This window comes from Cololabis saira, chromosome 18 (genome assembly GCF_033807715.1).
Source record: "Cololabis saira isolate AMF1-May2022 chromosome 18, fColSai1.1, whole genome shotgun sequence".
In the NCBI taxonomy this organism is placed as follows: domain Eukaryota; kingdom Metazoa; phylum Chordata; class Actinopteri; order Beloniformes; family Belonidae; genus Cololabis; species Cololabis saira.
The window spans coordinates 29,140,450-29,168,009 of record NC_084604.1 but is presented as its reverse complement, the minus strand read 5'-3'; the positions used below and the strand labels follow the sequence as shown (position 1 = coordinate 29,168,009).

General features: G+C 39.2%; 1 protein-coding gene across 2 annotated transcripts in view; it reads left to right on the top strand.

The window, feature by feature from the left end:
* The window catches only part of nkain2 (sodium/potassium transporting ATPase interacting 2), a 124,157-nt gene that overhangs the window by 37,752 nt on the left and 58,845 nt on the right, over positions 1–27,560 (top strand). For both annotated transcript variants that reach the window (XM_061707334.1, XM_061707335.1), the window contains exons 2-3: positions 24,280–24,417; positions 25,205–25,285. In XM_061707334.1, coding sequence (XP_061563318.1) covers positions 24,280–24,417; positions 25,205–25,285 — 219 coding nt within the window. The remainder of the gene's footprint in view (positions 1–24,279; positions 24,418–25,204; positions 25,286–27,560) is intronic.

The window sequence follows — 27,560 nt, the reverse complement described above, 5'->3', positions numbered from 1 at the left end:
ACATGAAAACGGCTGATTTAAGTTGATGTTACATCCAGATAGCGAACAGTTTTTGGCCCTGACTACAGTTTTCTGTCCTTTCCCTTATAGTTTATTTCACCGGTTCTCACTCAAGACGACTGTGGCTGCCTTAGCTCAGCCGTATATCATTCATGGACCATTGGGCCTTTTTACCATTTTTACCAGAGACTTGCCATATCCTTAGCCTTCTGAAATTTGAGCCACATGTGGCTCATACAGCACATACCAAAACTTAAGTTGGTCTCGCTTCATGAATTCAGGCCACATCTGGCTCAGTTACGGCACTGACAATGTTTTGTGGGACACGATTGCTAAAAGTAGCACAGCTTAAGTCCCAAATGTGACAGCTATCAGAGATTTCCAGCATTTAGAAAATTATGAAAAAGTGAGACAAGCACTCTACAAAAATGGTACAGACACGTCCTAAAACTAAAGTAGTACAGTACGCTCACATTTAAGCAATGTAGGCGCCCTGAGCATCGTCTTATTTGTGCAGCGATGACGAATGGACGTCCGAGGCATAAAGCGCTAACGCAATGCGACTGTGTGAACGCAGCTCAGTCCTGTAACAGTCAAAACTGATATCATGAGCCAGTTGTAAATATATCATCTTGTTATCCCATCAGTACTTCTATGCTAAATGATTTACTTAACACTTAGTTATGGTACATCAGTTTCTAATGAACTTTGCAGACTAATTGGTAAAGGGATGTAGTAATTGATTTGAATGTCACTACTTGGAAATGCATAATTTCTTTCAACACAGAAATTGTTGAATCAGGATGTGCCGTTCTGCAGAGGTCTTATCAGCCTTGTCTTTTATCACTTCAGTTTTTCCTTTTTTTACATAGCGCTTCTGTGAACAGAGCCCTGATTAAATATCTGCTTTAGTCTAGTCCAAGAAACTGAACTACAAATGTTTTGTCAAACTATAAGATCATTCCAGCAGATGGTAATGCACAGCTATACAGCCTGCACTGTTTACTTACAGCATATTTTTTCAAAGTTTTATAATCTACAGAGAGCTCAGCTTTGATTAATACATGTGTGGTAATGAGGTTAGCTGCAGCTGCCCTGACGAGTTAGAGAAATTGGCAGATCAGCTATTAGAAGTTTTTTGAGTTTGAATACACATAGTATGTGTACACATGTTGTGTACATATACCACATCAAGCAGTCTGAGTCAGTCTTTCAAACTTGGATAATAATTGGAACCTTTTCAGCAAATTCATTGCAAAGTTTATCACAGAGGAAAGATAAGTCAGAGACAAATATTGGATGATATTCTCACTCAAACATTCTTTCTGTGTCACGGCTATCTCGGTGAACATACAGTATTTTGTGTATTTTGTTTCAAGTGTGTAGCTTAACCCATTTATATGAATGTGGCCACAGTGCACAGCAATAGGATCATATTACATAAGCTGGAGAGCCCAGAAAACATTTTAGAGATTGCCCCTCATTTTTCAGTGCTGAAGACTGTGCAGAGCATTTGATTAAACTGCAAGCTTCAAATGCACAGACTGCTGTTATACTCTGAAAATGATCTGAGGAAGAACGGACCCCAACGTTAACCCAACACACAGCCTGAGCCTCAGATCCATCTTCCATACATATACCATATAGTGAATTCAGTAAGTCGTCATAGTAAGGTGGGGTAGTTTAACAACAAGTGTATTCCAGTGTTGCCTCAAGCACAACAATCCACTTAATTACAATGATGTTAATGTTAAATAAGTAGTGTACTCTTTCATAATTGTTCTCTTTTAAAAGGTCACCAGACTGAAGTGCCAAGTCTCTTGGCATGTCACGAGAATACCAGAACAAATCTGCAAAAATAATCAGAAGTTGGTCCCTGCTGCATGGGTCAGTCGGAAATAATCACATTCAGTCTTTTAAAGGGCTTTTGTTTGGCAGGGAAGGACAATGGTGTAATTGAAGTTTTTGTTTTTTGGTGTCAAAAAGGAATTTCTTCAAGCAGTGCGATTTCTGAGGTGGTTAGTTGAGCAAGAGGGTATTTTCTAAGCCATATTCAAGTTCTCTTAACTCATGCATACTGTACATACTATATTTCATCTTTTCATTACATAACATCTTTGAAAATAATTTAAAAAATGAGCTGGCAAAACATCATTCATTTTAAAAGGAGTCTTAATTGTGGGCTGCGGAGACTGTAATTATTATATGTTTCTGTTTAAAGATATTTTATTGGTTAAGCAGAACCTGCAGTTAAAAGGAAGATTAGACAATAATGCAAATTACTGCAATAATCCTCGTGATAAATATATATGTGATCCATCTGAATTAACCTTGTTCAACACCTGCAGACCAGCTTTGTCTCACAAATGAATCCATTTATATAAAGACGAGCACCAATATATGAAACTAATCACAGAAAAAAATGTATGAAGGGTTTTAATGAGTGATCACCTGCTAGCCCATATACAAATATTATTAATTGAAAACAGCCTAAAGCCTATATTTTAAAATATAAAAGTAGTAAACAGAAGTTAAATGAGGATAGGTTTAACACTGAAACACCACTATTTCAAATCCAATAGAGGTTTTATTATTTCATCAGCCACTGTACATTATATATATATATATATATATATATATATATATATATATATATATATATATATATATATATATATATATATATCTTTATTTAAACTCAAAAATCATTGAGGGTGAGCCCTCATTTACAATGACATACCATTAAAACGTACAGGGAAATGTCTTTATGTTGTAATAAATGACCAGCATGCAGAGATTACATAACAAGGTTAAATAACCAGCACTGTGATGTTCGAGCACCCAATCAATAACACTATTGGTGTCTGTAATCAGTGGAAAAAAACCTGACCTTGCTTGCCCAAATTTGAATCTACTTTACAGATGAATATATCTGTCTATGAGACAAAAAAATAAATGTTTTTACCTTCTATGGGTTAGAGCTCACTCCAGATTGACCAAGGTGAAGTAGGTCTGACGAACTAAAAGTTCATATTCATTTGAAACCATAGAGGGCCCTCCACACTGAAGAGGAGTGGGACCAGCTTCCAGCTCTTCAGCACACAAGCCTTCACCAGGGAGGATTTGAGGCTAGTGTCATGTGCTGCCACTCAAGGGTCACATATTTCAACGAAAGCCTCAACTGCCTTGCTAAGACGATGCTAAATGAAAAGCTTGACATCAAAGTTAAGGAATTTGGTGTTAACGTGGTCTGTCTACAGTAGGGCTGGGGATCGATTCAAATGTGAAGAATCGATTCGACTCCGATTCTTAAGATTCAGAATCGATTCAAATCAAATCAAATCAAACTTTATTTATAAAGCACCTTTCATACAAAAAAAATGTAACACAAAGTGCTTTCCATAAAACATAAACATAAAATGTATTAATGCTCCCCCCCGCCCTCCCCCTCCCCCCTCCCCGCACACACACAGACAGACACACGCAGACACACGGTGCAGACATGGCTAGGCACAGAGGATCCAGGTGAGGAAACGGTAACGGGGAGCCGTCCACGGCAGGAGGTCCCATAGCCCGCAGCTACAAGGGGGGGGGGGCCCACAGAGACCATCCCGGCCCGGACGGATAGAGGAGTCCACACCACAGCGGTGAAGCCGTGGTGCAGAGCTCCACAACCATCCAGGCCAGAACCACCCCCAGGACGACCCCCTGCAGGCCAGAGTCACTCCCAGCATGGAGGGTCCCCATGAGGAAACACTGGAGCTAAAAGCTAAGAAAGCAGGATAAAAGATTAAAAGATTATCAAGATTTGATTCGATCCGATTCGATTCCGATATTGATTTTGGTTAGTGTTATTAAAACTGTTTTTTGAGCTGATAGAACTGCTTTCAGAAACACAATGTGGGTTAGAATTACCAAACAGATCCAGGGCAGCAAACAGAGACGGATGAAATCAGTTTTATTTTTTCCCACATTCCGTTTTTATTTGTTCCATTTTCGGTCTATTTTGGTTTTTAATTTTTGAGTATTTGGTTTTTAGCATTTTTTGCAAATGTAACCCCAAGACAATATATAAAGTAATGAAATATAGACAATTTATGCAATTATAACCTAACACTTTAATGTTTTCATACCTTGAAACATATTTAAAGGCAAAAACATGGCACCAGTTATTCTCGTGTCCAACAAAACATTCCTTTTTTGGGGATAAACAAAAAAATAACCAAAAGTTGTAATGTAATGATGAAAAAAAAAAAATACATAAATAAATAAAATAAAAATGTAAATTTTTTTATTTTTTTTAAATAAAAAAAACTAATTTTTTAGAAAAAAAAAATCGATCTTTAGACATATGAATCGTTTTTTAGGAATTAATATGAGAATCGATTTAGAATTGGGAAATCGATTTTTTCAACACAGGCCTAATCTACTGTCCAGATTTGACATCAAGTTAGCGCACTGGGTGTATTATAACATTTTGTTAACGTAAGACTAAGGAAAATATTTAGCTTTTAAAACTACAATAGACCGAAGAAAGCTCCTGCGTTCTGTTTCACTTGTAAAAAAAAATAAAAAAGGTAAATACAGTGTTACAATGATAAGATTATATCTTAAATAGGATTTGGGAATAATATTTGTGACTTATATCTTCAAAATCTTCAACTCCAACTGGCTCATACAATTCTCCCTCCCCAACCCGTGAACCACGGTGGTAAATCTGCCCTGTTCCCTGTCTGCATCTGGCATACATTCAAAATGGGATTAACAATAATACTTTCTTTTAGTTCTGGCATGTGGGTTTATATTATTTTTAAATAATCGTATTTGTTTTCATCACATCTTATCTTTTTTTTTTTTTTACACCAGGTTTTTTAACACACTTTCTGTTCCCTCAGCAGTAGGCTGCCTGTTGATGGAAACCTGAACAGGCTTCCAGATTTAAATCCTCGTAAGTGACTTAAAGTGCAATCTGCTTGTGGGCGTTTCTGTACAGTAAACACACAGTCGAGCTTTCATGTCCATATGCACCCTTCTGGTTGCGCTCCACTGACAGTGAATGGGCAATCAGCAGTATGCCTACAGTGAGTGCAAACAGATTGATACCATGGAAATATGGCTACAATTTCTGCTTCGTAACAGCATACAGGAGGAAAATGAAGTGCCTGTAAGTGCCGTGGGTGCCATGAGCACAATGATACTTTTTTTCTAAATAAGGTGACAGTATTCCCGGTAGTTCTTTGTCAGCCAAGGCACGGCATATTCTATTCATGTCCCCCGTTCACGCTGGGACATAAAGTTAATTTGGTTTTGGTTCTGACCCAGACACAATAAACCGCAAGTCAAACTACTCTCCCCTGATTTACTAAGGGAGCTGAAACTCTTTTGGGAGCAACAGTGTTGTGAAAGTCTGCCTGCTTGTATTCATGCTGTAGTCAGTTCTCGCTTGGATTAGACTTGCATGTGAATCTAATTTCATATAATTTATTTCCTCTTTTATGAAAAACTTAAATTACTCAGCTGCCTTCTGCTCATGTATAGACTCACATGCACACATCACAACCACCAATGATGTGCTTGATTTCATTCGCCTCCCATGTGGTTATTCAGAGAGAGGGAGAGATGAGTATCTACTTACACTGTGTGTGTTTGTGTGTGTGTGTTAATGTGTTTGTGCAGTCTTAATGTTTTTTTAACCCACTGAGAGTCCATCTGTGGGTGTGTCTGGTGTTGCTTCCACCCGCACTTCCTCCACCGTGCACATGCACGCATAAAAATACAAAACACAGTTGACACACACACTGAATTTACTGCCATCATCAGCCACACGCATTATTAAACATGTAGACAACAACACACACTCATGCACTGAACACACAAAACTAGACCCCCCAGGGCATGATAGAGGTACTTCCTATTACTTCATATTTATCATTCAGCGGGCCAACTGACTGACTTGGACACACACACACGCACACACACGAACATTTTGGTCTCATAAAAACATTGCCTGCAATAGATCAACCATTAAGATATGAGAGCGTACGAATGGAAAATCATTGGTGGGCTGATAATTCATTTACAGATTAACTGAGGAGGGATGTTACTGCATTTGCCTGTGTCTGGAATCGTGACACAGAAACCGATTTTGCAAGGAGAGAGAGATGAGAAAGGGGAGATAATGGGAACAGAGGCAAGAAGTAGATGGAGGCTTTGCTAGGTGGACAGCAAAACGAAAGAAAAAAAAAGAAACGACAAAAAGGATGGATAAAGGAGAATAAAAAAAATACAATTCTGAGAAAAAAGTCAGCATTCTGACTTAAAAAAAAAAAGATGAGTGAAGAATGAGTGCAAGGCATTAAGCAGGGGAAGCCGAAGCCATTAAGCAATGAAGTGGTTAAATAGCAGGAAAAACTATTTATACAAATGTTAAAACTCGTCAAATTAAAAATCACTTCAACAACACAATTCACTAAAAAATTATCAGTAACCAAAGACAAGTTGTAACAAAATTTTACCACAACTAGCTTCATGTTAGCGTGGTAGAATATATAGAAAATATATTGTTATTACAATATCAACATGCTCAATATCTATAATGCAAAAACCCTAAAAAAAAAATGTATGTGCCATGCATTCGTGTTCTGAATGTCAATGATATGTACACATTCACCGCCATATTTTTTTTAAATAGGGAGAAAACAAAAAAAAAAAAACATCAAACAAATACTTCCAAAAGTGTCCTGAGTAAGCATAAATATAGAAGTTCTTGCAAGATACATGTAACTGTTTGACTAATTGTACATTTCACTTTTTCAGCATCTAACTATGTTTTTTACCGTCTAGGGTTTATGTTATCAACAGAGCAGAAATATATTAAAGCCATGTACTAAATTATTCATTAGAATATCATAAGTAATATCATGATTGCAATTTTGCATCAACCAATATTGCATGTTTTCTTATAAATGCGGAGCTCTACCATAAGGAAAATTCAAAAATATATCTGAAATATGATATAACATTTATTGACACGTCTCTCTCATTTGAGAACCACAATATTCCCCACAAGTGTTGTTCAGTTTTGTTGACCTCTTCTTTCCAATGTGCATTTGTAAAAGTCAGTCCAGTTCAGATCAAAGCAACAAAGCAGATAAAATTGAAACAAATCCAAGCTTTTCATTCTTTGTGCTTTCCTCTGATTATGTCAGGAGTCAGACAAAAAAAGAGAGAGAAAAGCAATCTGTTCAACACATAGAGGAAGAAAGAGCTTTCAAAAGCAGCGGCAGATAGACATACGCATGGAGTGCTTCCATTAAAGATATTAAATTCACGTCTCAATAGTTTGATTAATAGAGTACAATACATATTAGATCATAGCAAAGAGGGTAACCAGGCAGGGATGAGGGGGTTTTGGGGTAAAGGAACAGAAGAACACGAAAAGGAAGGAGACAATGTGCGTAATATTAATGATAATCAGTTGGTCAATCATGGTAAATGACTGTAAAGAGCTTACGCTGCAACCTGCAATTACTGCTAATGACACATTCAGCTCAGTTTCAGTACACAGTCTACAGCACACGCCCAGACAGACACACATGTTCTTGTTACGGACACACATGTTCGTGTTTGAGGCAGGCTAATCACATATGATTAATACTCTGAGAGGGAATACGGTCCAGCTGTGTGTGTAAATCTTTATGCATGATCGTCTGGCTTTTGTTTTGTATCATGTGCTTAATGGCACATTCAGATTTGCATTCAATTAAATTGACAAGAGTGTAACAGTTTGACATTCAGACAGCTATTTTATGCAAAGTGACTAAATTTTTTTCACAAAAGTATTTGGACAAAGTGTCACAACTGTAAATAAATCCATAACTTTTTATACATTGATGAAAATTTGCCAGTGATGCCTGAACTCTTCAGTTGCTGCTTGTTTATGGGCCTTTCTACCTACAGCAATAAAAAAAACATGTTTTTGTGGGTTGAGATCAGTTGAATGACAATACATTTATCTGCCTTCAAAGTCTGGAGTTGCCTTTGCAGTACGTTTAGGGTCACTATCCATCTGTACTGTGAAGCACTGTTCTATATCGGTTATGCAGTATTTGTTTTAAATAGAGCAGAGAGTTTAGGCTTATGCACTTCAGAATAAACCCTAACCCCCTTTTCACATCTTTCATCATTCACATCATCAATAAACACCAATGATCCCGTTCCACTGCCAGCCATACATGCCCATGCCATAATACTGCCTCCGCCATGTTTGATACATAATGTGGCGTGTTTTTGAATCATGAGCTGGTCCTTTCATGCTCCATCCTTTTTGTCTTCCCATCACTTTGGTACATATTTATCTTGGGTTCATCTCTACAGAGAATCTAATTCAAAAACATCGGAGGCTTTTATAGAGGTTTTCTGGCAAAGTCGAATCTGTCTTTCCTGTTCTTGAATGTTATCAGTCGTTTGCACCTTGTTTAAAGCCTCTGTATTTACATTCATGAAGGCGTTTCTAAATTGTACATTTTATTTACCTTATTTTCTACCTTCTTGACTTGTTGACGTTGTAAGGGAGTCTATCTTCACAAAACAAAGCATTCTGTGATCCTTCTGTGACTGTCTCCCCGGCCTTGATCTCAGCAGTGCTATCTTTCTTTGTAAGAATGTACTACAGCCTTGATTTGGCCACACCTAAGCTAGTAGGTGTCGGAGATCTCTTTGCACTTCTCCTTGGTAGCTTCAATCAAACAGCTGCCTTGACAAAGAGCAGCAGTTTGTGTTGAAGTAATGAGGGAATGAACCACACCTGGCAGTTAACGACACTATTCATTCACTTGTCCAAATATTTGAGTCCCTGAAAATAGAGGTGCTTCGCTTTAAAACGCTGTAAATCCTGAATGGTAAATGACCTATTTTTGTGAAATCTCTTCAATCAAAGCTGAACATCTACACTCTATTGGTCAAATTCACTGTGCTTGTGTATGTATGTGCAAATAATCTAAAATCTCAAAATCACCTCATAATGAAAGGCAAAAAGTCCAAATACTTATGGACCTAATGGTACAGATGCTTCTCATCCTGCTTGTAATAATTCGACCGGGGCCGGGAATATTATAGTAACAAATCCATTAAAGGTTTTTGAATTGTTGTTTACGGGGCGCGGGAGAGCAGCATCCAGCTGACAGACGAACAAAAGAACACTGGCAGGAATAGATAAAGACAGAGGGGGTGAACAGTCAGAGATAGAGATCGGAGATCTGTTAAAATACCAAACTGATTAGCTGGGGTTTCTGACATTTAAATGCCACGTTTACATAAAGATATGTTTCCTAGGAATATTAATTACTGTAGTTAATTTGCAAGTGGATGTGAGAGGGATTCATGGTTCTTGTGGGAGCAGAAAAGAGATGGAGGAAAGGAAATTAGGAACAAACACACTGGAAGAATGTGTCCTTGTCACCTACTTTTTCCAGACAAAGATAAATTTGGATTCATAATTTATCTAGCAATGTATACGATATACAAATATCAAAAGCACCATAATGTGAGTGTAAATGTTTTCTGCAGAGGCAAGGTTGTTTCAGTGTCGAATGAAGAATGCTGTAAGCATCATCTTTTAAGTCAGTGGTGTGAACATATCACAGCCCATTGGGTTTATAGGTGAAATCACACCGTCTACCTGGAGACATGTTCATCTTGACTGCTAGGATAACGCAACTTCTCAACATGTAGCCCAATGGTGCATTTTTCTTTGTTTCAAGTGAATACAAACCTCAACTTATTTCAGAGCTGAAACAGTTTGTCGTGTACTGCTCAGAGCTGAGAATAAAAACAAGAAAATGAGGAGAAGCAGACGGCGAGAGGAAATAGATTTTCCCTCTATAGTAGTTACAATTATGTTGCAGTGCTAAGATTTGTCTGTTTTCTCAGTGGCACTCCAGTTGAGCTCGTGTTACATTCATAGGATCCAAAATGCTCTTACAATTTGTTCAAGTGTCTTGGCTTATTACAGCGAATTAGGTGAGAAAATGGATTTTGCCTGTGGGCCAACCAGTAGCTCATTACATTTCTAAGTCCGTCCAGAGCTGTAGCCGGAAGATGAGTGACCATAATGACATCCTGCAAGTGTTTCTCTTAAGCACGGCTTTCATTAACACACAGCATCTGGATCCATCTCGGTTGTTCCACATGACGTACCAGGATATTTACAGTACGTAGTGTTGGTATCTGGCCTCTTTATCCATCTGTTGACTGCCGTGGCAGATAGATTTATTAAAACTGACATGCTGATGGGCCGACATAAGTGCAAAAACAAATGAACCAAATGCATATAATCGGGACAGGGATCTGTGAGCTATGACAATAGTCGGGCCAATATTTTCAATATAAGTTATTGTGCAGTCATTCAGTGTAATTTTAGATTGAATGGTGACATGCCTTGACAACTGGGAAGATAGCTTGAAATCTTTGTTGACAAAATGAGTTAGGAGTAAATTTGCTGGAAACGTCAAGTGTAAATTAATGTCTCCTGTCCAAATATGTTACACTCACGATCAGTAAGTGTAACGTAGTTAGAGTTCAGTTATGAAAGCATAACAGAATACAACTTTTACATAAAATAAGAAAATCACTTATTCACCAATTATAATCTTGGCTCTGCATTTCCTTTGACCTCAGGCGATACAGTGGCAAAGTGTAAGAGAAGCCAAGAACGGTTGGATATATTAATGAGAATGGATATATTAGTGAGCTGCTTAGGTCACAAAGATAGATTACTCTCAACCCTGGAGCATTTATAGTAGTACTTTGTTGGGTCTGAGCGATGACATTTGAACTTGGGTGCAGAAGCAACCTGGGGTTTGTTGTTAAATCCACATTTTCAGAATGTACATGTATATCATTATTGTTGTTGGTTTAAAAACAGAATCAAGATTAGTAAACATATATTGTTTCAGGACCACAGATGTTGATAATTATACAGTATATACTATACTGGAGTATGCCATCCATTATCTTTATTACATCCAAACAGAAATGATGGGAACATGGTTTTCTTTAACTCACATAGAGTCATGTTTAATATCACTGCAAGTAGGGATGGGCGGTATGGACTAAAAAATGTATCACGATAATTTCCGGCATTTATCCCGATAACGATAAAAATGACGATAAAAAAAATACCAAAATACCAAAACTCCCTCTTTTTAACTATAAATCTATCTCGCTCTCAGATCTGCCATGTTTGTTACACAAAAACGACATCAACGGGAATGTATCCTATTTTCTTTCTTTCTTTCTTTCTTTCTTTCTTTCTTTCTTTCTTTCTTTCTTTCTTTCTTTCTTTCTTTCTTTCTTTCTTTCTTTCTTTCTTTCTGGCTCATTTCTTTCTTTCTTTCTTTCTAGCTCATTTCTTTCTTTCTTTCTTTCTGGCTCATTTCTTTCTTTCTGGGTCATTCATTCATTCCTTCCTTCCTTCCTTCCTTCCTTCCTTCCTTCCTTCCTTCCTTCCTTCCTTCCTTCCTTCCTTCCTTCCTTCCTTCCTTCCTTCCTTCCTTCCTTCCTTCCTTCCTTCCTTCCTTCCTTCCTTCCTTCCTTCCTTCCTTCCTTCCTTCCTTCCTTCCTTCCTTCCTTCCTTCACGTACGTAACGCAGAACCATAAATCAGCTTTACACAAAAACGTCATCAACGGGAATTTATCGTTTTTACCGTGAGATGACAAATTCTTACCGTGGGGAATTTTTTTGACGGTTTATCGTGAACGGTAAAATATCGCCCATTCCTAACTGCAAGCATCTGTGGGGGTTAAATTATGCTTGGTTCTGAGTGAGCTCATATATTATGAATTGCACAGTCATTTTTGAAAATCATTATTTGTGTTGATGTTATCTTACGGTCAACTGATTTTTCAATGGCCAAAGCAGATTATTTAAAAAAAAAAAGTCCAATAATTGGCTGTCACCGACCTGAGTCTGCACCTGACTCAAGGTATTGTATTGATTGTAGCAATCAGGGAGGAAAATGCAGCTGTGTGGTTCCCCATCCCTGATTTGTTGAGTTCAAGGACCTGCCCTTCACTCCGCCTCCATACTGGGACCTAAACACACCATTGGAGGGGCTCTGTTCCATCTACCCAATCCTGTGATTATCTGGACTTCAGACTTTATAAAGCCCATCCTACCCTTAACTTTATACAGCGGAGTCTCTTTAGTTTGCCATACCGCTGCGTACCGTTGTCATGGAAAATTGTGCCCTTGTGTTGTATACTTGTTTACTGTTAGAAAATGTGTATTAGGGTTAGGGTTGATTGTCAAAGCGGGCACAGATCTTACCAGGAACATTTCAGAAGTACTGCACTTTCAAGTGCTCTCAGCACCATGTCTTGTCATTTCAAGAGTTATACATATAAAATGGATAAGTCAAATAAAATGTGCTTTTCTATTTATAAAGTGAACCTTTCATATGTGGTTCAAATCTCTTAAAAAAAACGAAATTGTTTACCTTTAACCTCCACAAATTGACGTAATTTTGATGGATAAGTCATGAAATTTCACTGAATTCTCTATACCAATTTTGTGTTCGATTTCCTGCCAGCTTCTCAACAACTAGAATACCACAATTCATAGCAGCTGGGGCAGTTTCACTATCTCATAGTGCTTTAATACTTAGTGGGACCCAAATGGTGAAGATTTTCGTACGTGAGAATATGTACATTTATATTTAGTCATTCTCCATACAATTTTTGTCAAATCAAAGTAAGAACACAGGCAGTGTTAAATGCTGAATTGATTTTAGATCTTTTCTAAATAGCACAAGTGGAGTATAGTTCAAAAGTGCTGGTTAGACACATTAGAGGGGCTGGAGCTGAAAAAAAGGTACTTGGAAAAGATGAGTCTTCAAGAGATCCTTGAAGAGAGGAATATGTCTGGCGTCGTCAGAGATGGCAGCTTATTGTAGCATTATAGAACCACAAAGAAAATGCATCTGGATTGAGGCAGCCCTGTGTGTCAGGATTGCAATACCAGACATTGTTTCTGAGATAAATGCAGTGGTTGAAAACCACAAACCCGTATTACTGAGTTTAGATAACTTGAGTGCAGACTCTCGAATTACTAGGTAGGCAAGAATTGGTGACATCAATTTGATCAAGGATGCCATTGGAAGCTAGAGGATCTCAACAGTTAGCAGAGGGAAATGTGAAGTCAGAGACAAGACATGATGGCATGTTGTGGACCTTCTATTGATATTTCACTGGGCATGTTGGCACACCTACTAGAAGATTAAATTCAGTAGTTGAAGTGAGCCATACCCATTTTACCCAAAGTTACATTTTATACTGAGTTAAATATGGCCAGATTATTTAGCTGCAAATTACAAAGCAATATGACAGAGACTGATACAACATAGTCACAGAACAACAAAGGGTAACTAATTGTGAGACCCAATTTCCTTGTAACTTTTGCTGAGGAAAAACACAAAGAAGAAAAAGACACATGTGTTGGTATCCTGTCTAAAAGAAAACTGACCAATTGAAATCAGACATTACTTTTGAATTGTGGTTCAATGGATTCAATAAAAAACAAAGACAAACTAATGAAACTGGCCTTGACAAATGAATTGAGATCATCCAATTAAATATTTTGTTCCACAACTTTTTGAAGCAATCACTGCAATCAAGTGATATCTGTAATTCTCATTGAGACTTCTGCACCTATCATTATTCTGATATCATGACCTTGCACTGAAACCAAGCTTATAGACACTGGGCTGCACATTTCACCCCAGAACTCCTTGATAGTCTTGAGATTTCATGTAGCTACACAGATTCCAGATACACTGTGACAGATGCAGCAAAGCAACCCCAAGACATAACCAAGCCTCCTCAATGTTGACAGTAGTTAAAGTCTTCTTTTTTTAATGCATTTTTGTGTTTGAACATAGAGCTAATGTGATTAAAAAATTATTCACTTAAGTGAGCCAGGCCAAGGTTTGCGCTGAAACTAAAGATCATATGATGAGGATAAGTAGGTCGAATTGAGTATCATCTGCATAGCAGTGATTTTAAAAAAGAAAAATGGAAGTTTACAACTGCTGTTCTTCAATATTCTTGACATGGTCTGACGCTCATGCTGGTGATACATTGCTACAACTTATAGTGCTTTTTGTGAGGAAAAACTATCTACAGATGATGTAGTAACCAATTGGTGCATTCCACTATTTAGTAGTGTTTCTGTTATTGTTGTGGCAAGTCAGCGTCTGCTGATGCTTGCAAGCATTAACAGAGACATGGTTAGTACTTACTGATGAAAGTATCAGGGATCTTTATATCAAATAATAATGAAAATGGTGCTTAAAGGAGCTTGAGGCTCCTTTTAAGAAATGAAACTCTCTAGCGCCACCCTTCACCACGACGGCCGTTGGAGGTACTGCAGCCAACAGTGAAGCCGGCACGGGAGAACGGGGATAACGCACATGCAGCGTCATGTGACGTCACATCCGCAGCCCAGCGCGGGAAATTCGGGACCGAATTGCAGCACATTTTGCAGCACACAGCCTGTTCAAGGCAAAGGAGAGATACACTAGAGGGATCATTCTTTTGGGTTTGGAACGCTTCATCTGACATTATTACTAGAAAACTTAAAACGTATACGGATTTTTTTCATAAATCTTGCCACAATCCGGCCTCAAGCTCCTTTAATTTCTTGGTGGGGGTTTGGACACTTATTATGAGTAGAATTGAGAGTCCCGGGAAATTCCTTGCGAAACTATTGGTTTAAACCAGTGATTCCCAACCTGTGGGCCGCGGCCCACCAGGGGGCCGAGGTATTGCAAGTGGGCCGCCAAATCATTTCCAAAAAAGTATGATATTTTTTGGGGGAGGAATATAATTATATAAAAATATACAGAATAATGTTTTAAATGTTAAAACTCAGTTATGTTTAAAATGATATTAAAAATGTTTAAATATTATTTTCATTATTTTGTTTTGTTTTGCTTCAAGTATTAGACATGTGACAAGCAAATGAGCGATAGGAACTTTTGTTGTTATCGGTCAGACCACTTTGCAGCGGGACTGCATTGCACTTGACTTATTTACGTTTGATGCTGATACCTGAAACTGGAGTATAAAGATGGATAGCTGGCTAGCAACAGGGGGGATTAAAAAGTTCGGAGGTGGGCCGCGAACATTTTTGAGACATAAAAGTGGGCCCTGAGTTGGGAAAGGTTGGGTTTAAACTATTATCTCCTTCAACACCTGTCTATGACTGCGGTTCTCCACCTTCTGCACGTAAAGGTTCAGACCAGGGGGACGGACTACCAGTATGGTACTGTACATGTGATTGAGTCTACCCCTGTATCTTTAAGTTGTATTTCAGTTCAAACTTAGTGCAGTTTCTCCTGAATGTTCAGCTAACTCACACAAAGATAAAATAAATTAAGAAAGGAGAAGGGAAGAAAAAAGTTACATAATTTGTAACCCCAGCCTTAGGTATAACAGCCACTCTGTGGTGTTCACTTAAGTGGACATTTTGGGTTGGAGTTGGTGCAGTCTATGAAAAGCTGCATGAATACAGAAATTATGGCTATTACAGATACGATTAAACAGTTGTGATGACAATGAGTGAGTCTGGATAGAGGAAATTGGATATTTAATAGAAAGATTTTCACCTGTGATCATCATTGTGTCTTTCCATCACATTTCTTTTGTCTCGTTTCTTTACTTGCTAACATTTACTCCCGCCGCTGCACTCTTCCTGCTTTTACCTTTTCATAACATCCTTTCATCTTTTCCCTCTTACTTAGCTCATCCCATTTTCCCTGCTCTCTTTGCTGTCTCTCTGAGAGTAGTCTAAGTAGCCACAAATAGTCCCTAATAGCCTCCAATGGAGATGAATTGATCTTTGTATGAACCAAATCAATAGGGGATTGCTTTTGCTGTGCACAGTGGGATACTGTGCAGGCAGGCCGCCTTAATTAAGTTAATAGTAAACCACCATGGCTAGAGTTTTATTAGCAGCATAAAGTTTATGATGATTACAGAAATAGAAGAAATTGTTTTAGTATAGAAGCTAGAAGGTAAAAAGGGTGCAGACTTATTTCAGATTTTCTTTGATCTCAGTACTCAGTTCTGATGCTTCCTGGGTGACTCAAAAGTGTTTTGGGGCATTTTCTGACTTCCTCTGCCTGTATTTCTCTTCAATCCATTCCTAGTTCTCTCCAATCCACCTCTACTCTTCCATCCCTTTCTCTAGCTTCGTATCACCATCTTTGGCATCCCTACTGATTCTCCCTCCTTCGTACCTCCATCCACTTGCCTGTCTCTTTTTAGTCTATAATGGGATGAGGAGGAGAATTTGATCAGCAGTTTTTTTTTTAAAAAGGTCAAAGAACAAGGTGAATACCCTCCAGCAAAAAAAGCTGAGGCAACAAGGGAAGGAAGGAAGGATGAGACTGAGGAAAGGAGGATGCAGGGAGGAAAAGGAAGATCGAGAGAGGCGGAGACAAGAGATGGAAATTGAGTCAATGAATGAAATGGGGAAGGAGGGTGGAGGTATTGCAGTAATGGAGGGGAAATGGGAGGAGGTAGATGAAGTAATTTGCTGTTTTATGACACAACAGATCTGGTAAGAGATGAACATGTATTAAATATGCAGGAGAGGAGAGGAAGGAGAGCAGTGGCTGATGATTTGAAGAGAAAAGAGGCTGGGAGCAAATGACAAGATGAGAGTGAATAAAGACTGGTCAGGTATGGAAAGACCCAAAGTAAGGTGGAATGGAGGAGGAGAACATGTAAAAATTCATTTCTTTCACTTAATGATTCCGTCTCATCTCTTCTCTTCTTTCTCCATAACTGCTGGGTCTTAATCTCCCCTTCATCTCTTTGTGCCCGCTCAGATATCTTACTGTTGCCCTTTCTCTGCCCCTCTCCGTCTTATTTTCTGCCCTCTTTTTCTATTTAAGATAAAAGAGACTTTTATCACTCTGCAGTGTCTCATAATGGTCACACAGTGACTTACTGTCTGGAGCAATAATAACTCTTTGATATCATTATCATTCATAATCAAACAGAAAAATCTTTCCCAAACTCTCCGAAGGCGCTTCCTCCTCATCTCTGCTGTCCTTTACATCAGCTGCTAATCTATTCCCTAAGTGTTTGAGAGTCTTTAGCAGTCAATCCTGCCACATCTCAGTGGTTGGGGTGTGTGTGTCTGAGTGGCAGAAAGTGTTTACAAAAAAACGAAAATGATACATGCACGATATTTATATTTCAACGCATTGTTTTTAGATTGAGAGCACTGGGGTGCCGTGAGTGTCATTGTCACCGAACAGCTACGAGGCAGCTATATAATAATAATAATAATGGACAGAAGTATTTAAAGTTTCTGCTTGAATGAGCGTGGAGTGTACAGTAACTAGTGGCCTCACATATTTCTGAGTCTGTGCTAGCTAGTTTATGCTTCTCATTGTTTGACTTCATGCCCAGGCGACATACAATCTAGTTGTTGTTGTTAGCTATTTGGAAGTTCTGAACTGTGAAGTAAGAAAACACAGACCTCATATGTTGTTCTGATGTTTCGGTTTAGTTTTGATGTTTGTCCTGCTTAAAGGAGCATGAGGCAGGATTGAGGCAGGATTTATGAAAAAAATTCGTATACGTTTTAAGTTTTCTAGTAATAATGTCAGATGAAGCGTTCCAAACCAAAAAGAATGAGCCCTCTAGCATATCTCTCCGTTGACTTGAACAGACTGTGTGCTGCAAAATGTGCTGCAATTCCGGACCGGAATTTCCCGCGCTGTCATGTGGATGTGACGTCACATGACGCTGCATGCGCATTCTCGGCGGCGCACGAGTAAACATTGGATACGCGTTTAAGTCATGGAGGCAGCTTCAACTTGAATTGGGACTGAAAACAGATGCTGACATGGCTCATTTCCTACTGACCATGTAAGATAACATTGTAAGTCATATTTAGAGCTTGATTTGAACGGCGCTCCCGTGCCGGCTTCGCTGTTGGCTGCAGGAACCCCGACGGTCGTCGTGGCGCTACAAACTTCTCCTGAGTGGTCCATCCTACCACTACTACTACTACTACTACTATTACTAGGGATGGGCGGTATGGACAAAAAAATGTATCACGATAATTTCTGGCATTTATCCCGATAACGATAAAAAAAATACTAATACAATTCTTTCTTTCTTTCTTTCTTTCTTTCTTTCTTTCTTTCTTTCTTTCTTTCTTTCGTTCGTTCGTTCGTTCGTTCGTTCGTTCGTTCGTTCGTTCGTTCGTTCGTTCGTTCGTTCGTTCGTTCGTTCGTTCGTTCGTTCGTTCGTTCGTTCGTTCGTTCGTTCGTTCGTTCGTTCGTTCGTTCGTTCGTTCGTTCGTTCGTTCGTTCGTTCGTTCGTTCGTTCGTTCGTTCGTTCGTTCGTTCGTTCGTTCGTTCGTTCGTTCGTTCGTTCGTTCGTTCGTTCGTTCGTTCGTTCGTTCGTTCGTTCGTTCGTTCGTTCGTTCGTTCGTTCGTTCGTTCGTTCGTTCGTTCGTTCGTTCGTTCGTTCGTTCGTTCGTTCGTTCGTTCGTTCGTTCGTTCGTTCGTTCGTTCGTTCGTTCGTTCGTTCGTTCGTTCGTTCGTTCGTTCGTTCGTTCGTTCGTTCGTTCGTTCGTTCGTTCTTTCTTTCTTTCTTTCTTTCTTTCTTTCTTTCTTTCTTTCTTTCTTTCTTTCTTTCTTTCTTTCTTTCTTTCTTTCTTTCTTTCTTTCTTTCTTTCTTTCTTTCTTTCTTTCTTTCTTTCTTTCTTTCTTTCTTTCTTTCTTTCTTTCTTTCTTCACGTACGTTGTGCGTGGATTTAATGCACAACCATAAATCAGCTTTACACAAAAACGTCATCATTTTTACCGTGAGATGACAAATTCTTACCGTGGGGAATTTTTTTGACCGTTTATTGTGAACGGTAAAATATCGCCCATTCCTTACTACTACTACTACAACTGTCATTTATCAGACGCTTTTATCCAAAGCGACTTACATGTGATAGAATTTCAAAGTCCCATCAAGGAAAGGCTGCGAAACGTCTGATTTGAGGCCATTCCAGTCGTGGAGCAGGTCCCACCAGAGGTGCTATGGAAGGGCTTACAAGCCTCTCCGAAGTGACTGTCTACTCTGCTCCGCTAAAATACACATCAAGTCTATACTTTTGCACTTGATTTTGGCTGAGCTGTGTCGATTTACACGTGCAGTGGATCGAGCTAGCAGCAAGTCAGACGTGAGTGGCTGTTGGTAAACAAAAGAATAAAATGGATATATCAGTTGTATGAAAAAGTTAGAGCTAACTTTAACTCGACGTGAAGCCAGTTCTGAGACTCCATGGTTATTAGCCACAGCTAGATACATTTACAAGGGACAGTTGTCATTAACTTTTACACAAAGCTTGTCAACTACACCCTGCACCTCCTTGCTGCTGCTTGGTAAAAAACAGACTTCATTATCTTAACTGCAGCTCTTGGCATTAAAAGTTTTATCTCCTTTCAAATATTGATTCCTCATCTTGGCCAAAACTGCTTCGTGAAGCACTCCTCCTCGGTGCTTCACTTGATGTCTTATTTAAATTCAACTTCAAGTTTGGGTTTTTTTTCTGGTTGCCACTACAAATCAGAGCCAATTTGGCCATTCTGTTCAGGAACAGATAAGGAGATGGTGATGGAGTTTAAGTCTTGAGTCTGACTCTAGTTTAAGAAGTTCATTTTGAATAACCAGACCTCAGAAGAACACGAGCATCAAAACAATAGTCGGAATAAACTGAGGGGTCCCTGAGGGGTTTTGTGCTGGCATTCGACAGATTGACAGAAAGCTGCGAGCTATTTTCTGTGTTTTGTCAGCCGCACTCAAACAGGGATGCATAATAACATTTTTACATTTGGTAAAAAAATATTTACAGCAACAATCTCGCCAAATCAACACCTATTAAGATGAGTTGCAGTGTCCACTCTCGGGTTTGCGACACATACCTACAGTGGATGAATAACCTGAATGTGAGTTTGCCGCTGCCTCAAGCAGAGGCATGAATTGAACATCTCTCTCTGCAGCTTCAAAGCGTGTCGCAGCAGCTCCCACAGGACCCTGGCTAGGCAGCTTGAAGCTCCACCTGTACGCCGCAGAATCTTTCATCAGTCGCACGTATCACAAAAACTGCCGTATCTACTAACATATCAGCTGCTAGCAACTGCGCTGCAGTCACATCCCTGCCCCCAGAGTCAAAGTTGTTGAAAAAGCCGGGGCGATTTCACACTTTATCCATAGCTTCTTGTGTCATTTGATGGGTGCAAAGGATGCTGGCAGAGGGGGGTGGATGTGCCCGCTTTGCCTTTTGTCTGTCAAGAGAGGACTGAATTACAAAGATGCAACATACTGAGGGAGCTGATGTTAGTTGTTTTGCATCTGAGCCATGTAATAATTTCACACGGAAAAAGACGATTGTGGCACAAAAGAACAGATGGGGTGGAATCTGAACTTTTATTTTATTGACTTCTATTAGTGATGCACCGATTGTTCCGTAACCAAAATTGTTCGGCCGAAAATGGCAAAAAAAAACACTTTCGGTGTTCGGTGGAATAAGTGGGAAAAAAAACCGAACAATTAATAACGGCGTTGTAAAATAAGGAAATAGACTGACCGCTCCCGTAACGGTTGCGCACCACAAACACAAATCGTTGGCCAACCAAAAGGTAACCACATAAGAATTTTACCTAACATTCACCAGGAGGTGGAACCAAAACAACATAAATCAATCTATTTTTATGTTCAATAAATATTTTCTACCTTGTAATTTTGCAAAAGATTTTTTTCTTTTAAAAGCATGCCTAAATCAAATTTATTTGATTTATGCAATGGTGAAAAAATTGGCAAAATAAATGAAAAACTGCGAAGAACCAAGTTCGGTATTGTTCGGTATTCAGCCAAGTGTTTATTATTATTTTCGGTTTCGGTTTCGGCCACAAATTTTCATTTCGGTGCATCACTAACTTCTATATTAATCCAGGTTAAAGCAATATTCTCCACTAAATATTTGTTTTTGTCTCAACTGATGATCACAGTAACATATTTTTTATCAGAAACTCTTCCCTGCACTTGGGTTTGTATTACTTATTGTATGTTTTGGGTTGTGTGTGTGTGTGTGTGTGTGTGTGTGTGTGTGTGTGTGTGTGTGTGTGTGTGTGTGTGTGTGTGTGTGTGTGTGTGTGTGTGTGTCCAGCTGGACTGAAGACTGTTTGTATTATTGGTGATGAAAGAGGAGGCCCCCAGGGGCCCCAGTAATGGGCTGGGAGGCCACTGACTTCTTATAATGTCTTCTGTATGGGGGTGTGTGCGCGCATGTGAGAGAAGAGAGCGCCGCACAATTGCAGCACTATATACTTGTCAATGGGACAACACACTTCTACACGATACAATGAAGCAAATACACAAAGAAGCAGAGACATGGAGCTTGTGTGGAAAGGCAGTCGCACAAAGAACCACAATCTCTACCTCTCTCGCTCTCCCTCTCTCTCTCTCTCCCGCACACACCCATTCACTCGTGATGCCAGCTGAGCCCAGTGTGTCCAATAACAGCAGGTGCTGTCAAGTGCAAGCACAGCAGACCTGCCCTGACACGGAAACACACACACACTCCCGCGTGGAATCGCATATGTCACCAGAAGACACACTCATTCATATATACCTTCCCCTGCTTCTAAAAGCCCCATTCATACTTAAAGCTCAGGTTTTATTGCTCTTGATTTGCATGTCTGTTTTCCAGTTCTATGTGGGTGTAAACATATCGGGTGTGTGGCTGTAGCGCTGCCATATGGTCTCACATTAGGACCCTCCGAACTCAGCCATGCAAGAATTATCACAAGAGAGCCAGAATGACAGAGGGTGTCTCCTTTTGACTTATCTACTGATGTTTTAAACACTTCTAGATGGAAGCACACAGCGGTAAATATCTGTGTGTTTTTGGGGGTTAAATTAAAGTCACAGTGGCATGTTCATTTTGCACAACTTTTTTAGTCTCACGCTTTTCTTTGTGCCCATCTCCCGATTGCTCCCTGTCTGTCTGTCTGTTTGTGTTAATATATTTAGCAGTGCCATATCATACGCTGCACTGACTTCATTAACTATCCCAGCATGAGGCTCTAGTGACTGAAGGATAATAAGCACACGCACACACACACACACACACACGCGCGCGCGCGCGCGCGCACACCCACACACACACACACACACACACACACTCTCTCTCAATCAGTCCTGTGAGATTTAAAGCAATATGTGTCTAACTGATTACAGGTTACTTCATTATAATCAACCATTTGAGATTTGTCATATATTCTGATTAACATCCTCCATAGGCCTTTTTTAGAGTTCATCATTACGGTATAGAAATCATTTAATTTCTAATGAGCACTCTTAAGGTTTCCAAACATCCAGGATAGGCTCACTATTAAGATGATCTACCTACCTGAGTAAAAGATCTACATGCAAGAACGTCATTCTGATCAACACCAGGGAAAAAAATACCTTCAGTCCTTTTGAGACACGAGATATGAAACATTTATGGCTCCATCAATCTGCTAAAGCAACATCTTTCAGACAGCCAGACATGGGTAACTTTTATGTCTTCGGGGCTTCATTCAAACAAACCCAAACAGTGACAAGTAAAAGTGATGTTTGACATCTATGAATAATATATAATGCATGAAGTCGTGGCGTTCTTACCTTAAGGAGTCATGTTTGCCATGTAAAACAATTCAGATTGGCCTGATAAGCTCTGTGACTTGAATCATAGTGCGCACTGAATTCCTCTCATGCCCACCACGCAAAACTACAGTCCTCTAAGCAAACACCATATTAAAGACACCTACGCATTCACGGCCCTCGCGGGAGTCGGTATATACAGCACATCCGAGGAAAAGTAAGCAAGTACTTTTTAGATGTTTTATTGCAGTTGAATTGTCAACATAATGTTATCATCCACTTCGCCTGGTTCTTTGTCTGCACCACCACAGCCTTTCACTGTCTGGTATGAGTGTGTGTCGGAGAAACGGTAGCAAAAACCCCCCCAAAAAACAATTCAGCATAGTTCTTTACATCTTTGTGGTTCATGAGTGCTTTGAGAAAACAGATGTAGCAGCTAATATTGGTGGAGGCAACCCTGCAGCAGGAACGCTTGGACAGCACAGTTATGCATCTGTTTAATGACAAGATTTTATTGGATTCCTCTGGAAAAAACAGCTTATTGAAAATTAAAGCCAACTCCAGCATATTAAAAGTTAGTTACGCTTGGTAAACATGGTGTTTCTCCTTAAAAAGGTTTGATGCGAGTAGGGTTGCATAATTCCGGGAATTTTCAAAGTTGGAAACTTTCCATGGGAATTAAGGGGAATATATGGGAATTAACGGGAATTAACGGGAATAAATAAGAAATTTACAGAATTGAAGGTTGGCCCTTAACAGGGAACTTAAATATAGTTGGGGGAAATATATTGTAGCATAGTCTTGGCTAAAACAACCAGATTTATTGCAAGTACACTCCTCAATCACATGCACACAGCACATTGCTTACTGCAGGGCTATTGAGGCCACGCCCCCTACAGGCACTGTGCATTCCTCCATCACATGCACACAGCTTACTTTTTGATTGGGTGGGGGAGTGGGGTGAGTTAGTATAAATTCCCATTAATTCCCATAATTCCCATGGAAAGTTTCCAATTTGGAATATTTCCAAAATCCCCAGCTTAACTTCCCATGGAAAGTTTCCGGAAAGTTTCCGGAAATTTACCGGAAATTTTCCACCCCTTTGCAACCCTAGATGGGAGGGCGATCAGTTTTTTTTCATTGGATTTATCTGTTGGTTGTTTTCTGGACTACTGGTACAAATATTCTCCAAAAGATATGAATATCATATTTTAAATGATTTGTCAAGTCCTACGTACTATAACAAGGATGGGCAAGAAAGAAAAACTATATTTGAGGTTATTAGGGTGTTTTTTTTTTAATGACTTTCCTGTGAGCTAACATTTCGTCTCAGATTTCCCAGCATGACTGCTCGCCATCATAGACTCAGAGATTAGATCAGTCTGATATGACACCCACTTTCTGTCAAATACTGGTGGTTTCCCAGCTGCAACAACCCACGGCTGTCAAATGCTTTACGGAAAACACAATTTTATTTTGTATTTATCATGCCGCTAATCTCTCCCCCTCCCCTTCCCCTCCTTCCCCTCCTTCCTCCCTTCCTCCCTTCTCCGCAGGTCAGTGCCTTTGAGCGTCAGGTGATAGACTTCATGGGCTACCAGTGGGCTCCCATCCTGACCAACTTCCTACACATCATAGTCGTCATACTAGGCCTGTTCGGCACCATTCAGTTCAGGCCGAGATATGTCACTGGAGTGAGTATTTACACGCTTTCAAAACACAGGCACTCCTGGAAACAGTTTTCTTTTTTAATTATTACGTGTTCTCTCACAGATTTAACAACAGCCTCTTATTCTCTAGTTTAAGAAACGAGGGGCTGAATTTGATTGGAATGACAGTTTAATGGAGTTTTTTTTTTTCCTGGTCTTGTTCGAACTGAGAGAAGAAGATGAGAAAATTTGTAGTTTTCAGGGATCACAGTGTTGAATGAAAGCTGGATCACTGTCATATCATAATCTGACAAGCCGGCCTGTCTTTTCTTTCTCTAGATGCTTTCAATAAAACAATTCAAATTCCATAAAACTTTCAAAAGCTCCCGAGGCGGCTGCAGGCTTCAACACTGCCCTCTCCCCCATCATATCGACCCATCCACTCCCCCTCAAAAGACCCTCGCATGCACAAACAATCTTTAGTGATGCAATTCAGACAATGAAAGCTCTATAAGTTCTATTGTATATTCATCCCTTCCTATAACTTGCTTCTGCACACATGCATGCACAGAGCGCCTCTATCCATTGTCTCTCCCTGTCTTATTTGATTCAGGAGATTGGTTTCACTCTTTGCTCTTGTTTTTGTATCTCTGCAATCTAACAACATCAAAAGTGAAGCCTCCCTCTGTCCTTTGTCTTCATCTCATTCACTCCAACTGCAAGACATCAGCATGTTTTTTTTTCTTCCTCCCTCTATCTAGTAATATTACAGAAAAAGCCTGTCAAATCTTTCCTTTATCCGATTGTCCTCTCTCTGTTTGTCTGTCTGCAGTATGCGGCCTGGCTCGTCGTGTGGATGACCTGGAATGTTTTCATCATTTGCTTTTACCTGGAGGTTGGAGAACTGTCCAGAGTAAGGAAGCATCCTTTTTTTGCATCCTTGTGGAGTTTGTTAACCTACACGTCCTGAATAACAACCCCCCCCCCCCCCTTATCTATTGTTAAGACTACGGTATTACAGCATTGTTGCATGTGGGATTTTTTGGGACTTAGAAAGGAGTTTCTCTAACGCCTCATTTGGACTTGCATTTCAAGAGCTTCAGATTTAAGACTAAGGTTACAAGTATTCAATAAATCCTGTGAGAAAGCCAAAGCTAGCAGTGCATTGATCCCTTTAACAAGTGTAGCCTGTAAGCCTGATGCATCTTATTCCTCCGTGCTATTGACCCCAGTTGTTTTCCAAACATATCTAAACACATTCTTGAACATAAGGTCCCACTAATGCCCACTGCCACTTATGATCTTCAACGACATTTATTAACCTACAGCTGAAAATCATTTTTTATATATATATATATATATAGTACAGACCAAAAGTTTGGATACACTTCCCCATTTGTTTGAATGAGAAGGTGTGTCCAAACTTTTGGTCTGTACTGTGTATATATAAATAAAATATATGTGTGTGTAGTATATACTTTCCTTTGGGTTGGGATTTGAGAATATTTTATTTATTGGAGGACTTGGTAATAGATTTAAGTAGTATTCTTTTTTTTTGTATTCCTCTATATATATATATATATATATATATATATATATATATATATATATATATATATATATATATATATATATATGAATAAAAAAAGAATACAGCTTAAATCTATTACCAAGCCCTCTAATAAATAAAATATTCTCAAATTAAACAAATATAAAAAACGTTTAAAACCTGTGTTCTCAACAACTGAGTGTGGTCGCAGATCCGCCGTTATAAAAGCACCAATGGCATCAGTTATAGCTTTAGCCCGATCTGAATGACTGGCGAAAGCGTTTAAATGCTAAAGGTAGCTGAGTTGACACGATGCTGGTTTCTTTCCTCGCAGCAGTGATATTCACATTTGCGTGCCGCCGTTTCAAATGCGTTATGAGGTTGGACATGTTTGCAGAAACATGCCCGATTGTCGGCACACGGCTCTCGTCTCATCTACTCGTCTTTGTCCGTTGTTGTTTTTCACCGGGAAACTGAAGTGTTCCCAAAAAGGAGCTCTTAAAGATAAGGGAGGGTCTTCAAGCTCCAGCGTCTTGTTTGCATCAACCATGATAGCTAGTGGAAAACAAGAACTCATGTGGGAATCTGGTACTGACTACAAACTTCCTTTCAGCCAATTAAGATGTCCGTGTGGGAACTCGGAATTGACTTATGCTCTGTGTGCAAAACAAGCCTGTTAACTACCTACTGTTAAACATAATATTCAGATCGTAGACATCTGCACCGTACCGACAGCCCTGTACCAAAACAGTTCGGTACAAATGTGTTTCACCCTTAATATATAGATGGATGGATGGATGTGTGTAAATTACTCCTGTTGTGATGATAATTGACAAAAATCTGCAGCCTCCAGTCATTCGTGCTCAAAAAATGATCCTGATCATCTATGGGGTTGCAAGCTAAAAAAAATAAGGCTGGAAAATAAGATTATACTGTACATTAATCGTTTTGCTAGTTAATGTGCTTTGGGCTCCAAATAATCTATGAAATTACCAGCCTTCTCCCTTAATCATTGGTTACTCACACACAAATCTTATGGCACCCATCTATTTCCCTACTAATGTTGTGAAATGTGTGGCTGGTTTTACTCAGCAAAATTAAATTTTTGAAGTACCTTAAGCCCCGTATGATAAAAGGCTATTTAAAGACGTCCCCACTTTGATTGCAAGCTCTCAAATAGCTGAGACGGCTTTTTGTGTCTCCTCTGATATGAAAGGTCACGTAATTTCAGAGTAATTTTAGCACAACTGCAGATGCTGTAATCACAGGGACAGGAACCTTTCAGCAGCTCCTCCAGGGACTGCAGACTTGTGCTTTCACACTTCATACAAGTACAGGTTTTCTTTTATTTTTTTGTTACATCTGAGAGATGGATATGTGGTCGTTGAGACACATGAAATGGATTATTGTAGGTATATTTAGTGCACTTTTCTTGGCTGATTTAAAATCCCTTTTTTCTTTATACCTGTATGTCTGACCTAATGCTTGCAGGTTTTTTTTTTTGCCTGATTCTGATTTTTATTTCATTTTATTTTTAGCTGCTTAACCTTTTGCTAGCTTTGTATCATTGGGTGCTCAGCAGGTTTATCATGTTCCTTCAAGAAAATGTAAAATTTAAAAGAGATAAAGGAATAATTTA